At 58.8% G+C, this 6,500-nt stretch overlaps 1 protein-coding gene across 1 annotated transcript; it reads left to right on the forward strand.

The window, feature by feature from the left end:
* The first annotated feature begins 565 nt into the window (after positions 1-565).
* KRT36 (keratin 36) lies at positions 566-5,247 on the forward strand. The gene is made up of 7 exons (XM_036342112.1): positions 566-2,046; positions 2,726-2,808; positions 3,052-3,208; positions 3,743-3,904; positions 4,005-4,130; positions 4,284-4,504; positions 4,879-5,247. Exons 1-7 carry the CDS (start codon positions 1,606-1,608, stop codon positions 4,964-4,966), a joined length of 1,278 nt encoding a protein of 425 aa, XP_036198005.1. The 5' UTR covers positions 566-1,605; the 3' UTR covers positions 4,967-5,247.
* Positions 5,248-6,500: the final 1,253 nt, after the last annotated feature.

Consider the following 6,500-nt stretch of genomic DNA (forward strand, 5'->3'; position numbering starts at 1 on the left):
GTCAGCAGCGCTGAGGTTGAGAAAGCCCGAGACGCCCCGTCCTAGGCCCTGCGGGCAGAGCAGGGAAGATGGGCAGCTGGGAGGAACCGTGGCTGAGGCAGCCGGGGCTCTGAAGGCCGGCTGCCGGCTCTCAGTCCCGGAAGGAGCCCCCCAGGTGCAAAATGGGGCACCTCGACAGGAGGCCCACTGCACTGGGCGAGGTGCTGTGCACCACAGCCAGCCCTCCTGAGTAATGCCAGAGAGAAGCTTATAAAGCGTTTTAAGAGGCTGGTAAATTACCCCAGAAGCACGTAAATGTGCCCATAAATGCCAGCCTTGCACAGCAGGCCTGCGTGGGAAAGCCCGCGTGGGGAGGCAGGGACCGCATTTACCTTTGCTCCCTAATCCCCAGGCTCTCCCCCCGGCTCGCTTACCTGCCTGGCGGCACTTTGTTCCTCTTACTCCTTCCCTGTCCAGAGAGTCTGCATCGACCATCTCTGTACCCAGTTCAGGGACTGGGGTGGGAGGAGTGGGGTGGGGGGGTCAGAGCCGGCCATCTTGGGGCCTTGAGTCTACCCTCCTAGGTTTAGAGAACTGGAGGCCACAAAGGGAACTACCCCCCAAAGCAGCCCCATTTGCAGGCTCACTCCCATGATCCTTTGCTGGCCACAGCCATCAAAGACCACCAAAGACAGTTCTCTTAGCTTCACCAACATCTCCACGGCACCCGATGGTTTTCAAAACACGTTTACTTCTGACTTTTGATTCAGGCCAGGCTGGCAATCGCTCCTGTCACGATGAAGGCACTGAGGAGGCCAGAGAGGGGGTGACGTGCTCAGCAGATGATCAGCAGAGCCAGGATTTGAACCTGGGTCTCCTGCCCCTAAATTCCGGGTGGTGGCACTTGATCTTGGTTGTGTGGGGGATGAGGGCATGGGAATTGGGGTCTGAGAGCCTTGGTTTCAGATCCCGACTCTTTCCTCACAGCCCATTTACCTTGAGCGGCTTTTTATTTATTTGTTTTCTAACCATTCTGAGCCTCAGTTTCCACATTGGCGAAATGGAGACACTACCAGCCACTTCCCAGGCCTGTGGTGAGGTGGAAACGGAGTGATTCTAGCCAGGCCCATAATAGATGCTCCATGAATTTTAGTTCTCTTTGCTCCTTTTCCACCATCCCGGTGGCCCAGGCCCAGGTCCGGGGTGAGGAGGCGTGGGGTCGTGGGTGATGGTGACAGATGGACAGACTGGGCTCCTCAGGGGAAGGCACGCAGACAGGGCAGGGACCAAATGCCATCTGTGAGGCCACTCCCGATTTATGGGATCTGGTGCAAAGTCTTTGAAGAGGCAATAAAATTCATATTCTGCTCCGAAGTGACAACAGCCGAGAGTCCGGACTTAGCCAACCAAATTGAACAATTTTATTTTATTTTTTACAAGGCAGGGAATGCTGGATGGGTAGCAAAAAGTCACGTTCTAATGCGATCAGCTTTCTGGACTAGGACTAGGCTTTCCCAAGAGTAACACGCCAACACCCTACAAAGAGGGTATATAACCGCCCCAGAGAGGCCGGGAGAACCCAGAACCCCAGCTTCCTGCTCAGCTCCACCGTCCTCTGCTAGCATCATGGCCACCCAGACCTGCTCCCCGATCTCTTCTGGGTCCATCAAGGTCCTCTGTGGCCCAGCGGGCGGGCTCTCTCGGGTGTCCCCCGTCCGCTCCATGGGCTCCTGCAGAGGTGCTGCGGGCTCGGCCTCCTCCGGCCGGCTGGGCCTCTCGAGCCTGGGAAGCTGCTTGCCCAGCTCCTGCCTGTCCTCTGGGTGCTACCCCTCTGGCTTTGCTGGGAGCGGGGTCTGGCTCTGCGAGGGCTCCTTCAATGGCAGCGAGAAGGAGACCATGCAGTTCCTGAACGACCGCCTGGCCAACTACCTGGAGAAGGTGCGGCAGCTGGAGCGGGAGAACGCGGAGCTGGAGAGCCGCATCCGGGAGTGGTGTGAGTGTCAGATCCCGTACATCTGCCCCGACTACCAGTCCTACTTCAAGACCATTGAGGAGCTGCAGCAGAAGGTAACAGGGGCCTGGCCTCTCTCCAGCCCAGCAGCCCCACCCCTGGAGGGGGTCTGTCTCATACCAAGGGGCTACGGGTGGGACTGCAGCTCTAAGGGAAGCCTCCCATCAAGGCCAGCTTTTCTCTTTGGGGTCTTGGTTTCCTGGGGGGCCCAGATCTCTCCGTTGCTTGTAACCTGTGGCCAGCCATTCCTCCCCTCCCCTCGCTGTCTCAGCGATAGGAAGGGCAACACCATGTACCAAGCCCCTACTGGGCGCAGGCACTGTACCTGGCATGTTCCTCTCTGTGGCTTATTGGTTCCTCATCTGGGAGACATGGGCTTCCATTGAACAGATGTGGAAGTTGAAGTTGAACAGATGGAGTGCCCGGTCAGCACCTTGACCAAGATCACACAGCCTGCCTGTGCTGGGTGCAGAGCCTGACTCCAGCTCCACCTGGCTCTCTCCACTCCCCCTGGTGTTTCCCACTGTGCCACCCTGGGGGCTGCCAATGCCAGGACTGACGGCCACTGACATCCCTCCTAGGACTGACGCTCCCTTCATACCTGGGCTCAGGGCTCAGGGCTCAGGGCTGGAGATGATGAAGGTGCTGGTGGCACTTAGAGGCCTGGCCTCTGGGAGCCGAGCTACCCACCCTGCTGGGCCTTCTCCAGCTCACGGGGTGCCCCTTGTTCCCCAGATCCTGCTGACCAAGGCCGAGAACACCAGGCTGCTTCTGCAAATTGACAATGCCAAGCTGGCTGCTGACGACTTTCGCACCAAGTGAGTGGGCCTGGTCCTGAGGTTTTGTGCTGCTCCCCTGCCCTGGGGAGCCGGTGAGGTGGGGGCAAGGCCAGATGAGACTGTACGAGGAAAATGCAGCTTTGGCTCCGGATCCCTGCTGGGGCAGGGGAAAGGACCCTATGCTGCTGGCCCCAACTCAGCCACTGCAGCCAGACAGCAGGCAGGGGCCCTCCCTGTGCCTGGCTCCTCTGCCCCAGACTTGGCAGGGCTCTGTGTGTGCAGGTACGAGACGGAGCTGGGCCTGCGGCAGCTGGTGGAGTCAGACATGAATGGGCTGCGCAGGATCCTGGACGAGCTGACCCTGTGCAAGGCCGACCTGGAGGCCCAGGTGGAGTCCCTGAAGGAGGAGCTGCTCTGCCTCAAGAAGAACCACGAGGAGGTGAGGCTGGTACCATGAGACCTCCCCATGTTTCCCGCCCAGCGGGGAGTCCCGGGTATAACAATTGTGGCAACCACCTCCCCAGGAACTCCAGCTGGCATTTGTTCATGGCTGTGTGCCAGGAACTTTGCATTTCATTTCATCCTCACCACAATCCCAGGAGGGATATACTATTATAAGCTCCATTCTACAGATGAGAACACTGAGGCACAAAGAGGTTAAGTCACTTGCCTAAGGTCACCCAGATCCCACACTCCTGCTCATGACACTAAAGCTCCATTTGGGCTGTAATGCCTGCTAACAATCCTACTTGCTGGTACTTGCACCATCTCACCCTACTCTCCCAAGCCCTCTGAGGAGGTCGCTCCAAGTCCATGAGGAGACGGAGGCTCAGAGAGGTTCAGTATCCTGTTTCATGTCACACAGCTGGCCACCGAGGGGGAGGGGAAGGTTGGAATGCAGCTCAGCTGAACCCCACCCCCTGCATCCAGCATCCTTTTCATCACCTTATGGCATCTTGTCGGCTCTCTGCAGGAAGTCAACACACTCCATTGCCAACTCGGGGACCGACTGAATGTGGAGGTGGACGCCGCCCCCCCAGTGGATCTCAACAAGATCCTGGATGACATGAGATGCCAGTATGAGGCCCTGGTGGAGAATAACCGCAGAGACGTGGAGGCCTGGTTCAACACACAGGTGGGGCTGGGGCAGCCCAGGATCACCAGCTCCTGGGCTGGGGTTACCCTTGACAGTGGCTTCCCTTGGTCTGACCGCACTGGGCCCTCTCGTTTCCCAGACCGAGGAGCTGAACCAGCAGGTGGTGTCCAGCTCAGAGCAGCTTCAGTGCTGCCAGACGGAGATCATCGAGCTGAGACGCACGGTCAACGCCCTGGAGATCGAGCTGCAGGCCCAGCACAGCATGGTGAGTGGCCCCTGCTGAGTGGCTGTCTGTCCCCTGTAGCAGGCAGGCTCTTAGACGACCGGGGGCATGATCACAGTGACACGCAGAGTCCCAGGGCCGTGGGTGTCTGGGTGGGATCCCTCCCGTTGGCAGCTCTCCTCTTTGCCGCTGCAGCGGAACTCCCTGGAATGCACGCTGGAGGAGACCGAGGCCCGCTACAGCTCGCAGCTGGCCCAGATGCAGTGCCTGATCAGCAACGTGGAGGCCCAGTTGGCCGAGATCCGCTGTGACCTGGAGCGGCAGAACCAGGAGTACCAGCTCCTCCTGGACGTCAAGGCCCGGCTGGAGTCGGAGATCGCCACCTACCGCTGCCTGTTGGAGGGAGAGGACTGCAAGTGAGTGGCCAGGGTTCTGGGGGGTCAGGCCTGGGGGGGAGGGGAAGGTGCACCTAGACCCACCCCCAGGGCCTGGCTGGCAGCATCAGCCCTGGGGTGGCTAGTGCACAGATGAAGGGTGGGGGCGTCGGGGAGAGAGAGAGAGAGAGAGATTCCTTCTGGCCCCCGACTTGGGTCATTCATGGGGGGACAAGCCAGTCCAAGCTCTGTTTTGGCTGGGAGTCTCTAGTCTTCATCCCTGCAGCCCTCGCTCAGCACTGTCTGAGGCCGTTTGTTGTTGTCACCCACGTGTTTCACCTGATCCCCTAAATCTGTTTAATATGGCGTCGGTGCCAAGTCCCGATGCCTGACCTGATATGATTTCATCTCCCCAGGCTCCCTCCCCACCCTTGTGCCACGGAATGCAAGCCTGCCGGTAGAGTTCCCTACGTCTCGGGCATGTCCTGTGCCCCGGCTCCCTAGGGCAGCATCTAGATTCGCACCATCGCCGAGGAGATCCGAGATGGGAGAGTCACTTCCTCCAGGAGCACAAGCAGGCCTGCCCGCTGTGCCCAGCCGCCCAGCCCAGAGGGCGGGCCCTGGCCCACAGGAGGGAGGCCACCCCTGTGGCTCCCGGCTCTCAACAACCCCCCTTCCCTACAGGGGCTCCCCGCTCAGCAGGCTTTTTCTACCGAAATACTTCTTATATTGTGCTTCTCCATTTCACTGCTTTCATGCATGCAAAACTAGGTTTCCCTGGAAATGTACCCAATAAAGTGTGTTCTCTTGGCATAGCAAACGCGGCTCTGTCTACTCTGATGTGGTTAGTTCTGGGGGTGTTTGGTCAGGGGTTGCACTGAAGGTGTGGGATTTGGTGTCAGGTCTGTCTTCGCTGGTGCTGGGTGATAGGAAGTGACGGGGTGATTAAACATATCGAATAACAGGGATACCTCGGGCCCTGGTCCACGAGCCCAGGCACCGACCCAATCAGGATGGGCGCTGGCCACAACCCCCAGGCTTGTTGGCCCTGCCTGTGGGTACCCACCTGGGGAGACCTCAGAAGAGGCAAAGGCTCCCTGGCCAGTCCTCCTCAGTAGTCCTGCCTGGATCTGGGGGTTCTCTCTCCCTTCCCTTTAGCTTCTCCCTTGCCTGGCGCCCTTTCCCCTGCTCACCCACCCTCAGACCTGGCAGGGGGACAGTCTAGGAGAGGGGGTTCCAGGACCAACCAGAGAGAGGCAAATTCCAGGCTGCCAGGCTGGGCCAACCACCCTGGGAGCAGAGTTGGAGTGACTTGGGGTATGAAGGTGGGGGGTGAACTCATGTCCACAACATTGGCTACAGAGCCGAAGTGAAAGGTGATGGGGACAGTGACGTGTGTGTGTGTGTGTGTGTGTGTGTGTGTGTGTGTGTGTGTGTGTGTGTGTGTGTGGCGGGGGAGGGGGGCGAACTTCACAGTGGGGCAGAGCTCAAAGTGCCCCGGATTCTGCTGGTTGAGCCGTGCCCATCTGAACATCGAGCCTAACCATGCCAGGACCCGCTCCCCTCTGAGCTGAGGAGCATGGCCTGTGAGAAGTCAGAGGCCCTCATGCCTGCTTTGTCTCTGGCCTCATTCTTCAGTTAAGAACACGGGCCCAGAGAGGGCAGTGACTTGTCCCAGGCCACACAGTGGTGAGAGGGACAGGCCATGGCTTAGCTATTCAGACTCTAACTCTAGTACTCTTCCCAGCACACAGGTCAGGTTCTCACCTCTCTCTGTGTGTCTGTCTCTTTCTCTTCTTTTCTGCCTCTGAGCTCTTACTGGAGCCTAAGACCTCCATGGGAAAGACATGGGATGTCACCAGGAATTTGCTGCTCAACCAGGGGTGCAGCAAACACCTCTCGGATCTTAGGGAAGAGGTGCATGGGCAGGTTGGAGCATCTGCACAGAGCGTGGCTCTGTGTTTGGCACTGGGTTCCCAGTCATGTCCTGTGACCTCTCTAGTGTTGGCTGGTTTATCTGTGAAATGGGGCTGCAGGA

This window comes from Myotis myotis, unplaced genomic scaffold (genome assembly GCF_014108235.1).
Source record: "Myotis myotis isolate mMyoMyo1 unplaced genomic scaffold, mMyoMyo1.p scaffold_m19_p_17, whole genome shotgun sequence".
Lineage (NCBI taxonomy): Eukaryota > Metazoa > Chordata > Mammalia > Chiroptera > Vespertilionidae > Myotis > Myotis myotis.

What these genes read in the sequence shown, in the direction of transcription:
- KRT36 (XM_036342112.1), top strand. Translation starts at nt 1,606, where the DNA reads ATGGCCACCCAGACCTGCTCCCCGATCTCTTCTGGGTCCATCAAGGTC. An exon ending in TGCAGGCCCAGCACAGCATG is followed by an intron (nt 4,131 to 4,283) that starts GTGAGTGGCCCC and finishes TTGCCGCTGCAG; the next exon opens with CGGAACTCCCTGGAATGCAC. An exon ending in TTGGAGGGAGAGGACTGCAA is followed by an intron (nt 4,505 to 4,878) that starts GTGAGTGGCCAG and finishes TCATCTCCCCAG; the next exon opens with GCTCCCTCCCCACCCTTGTG.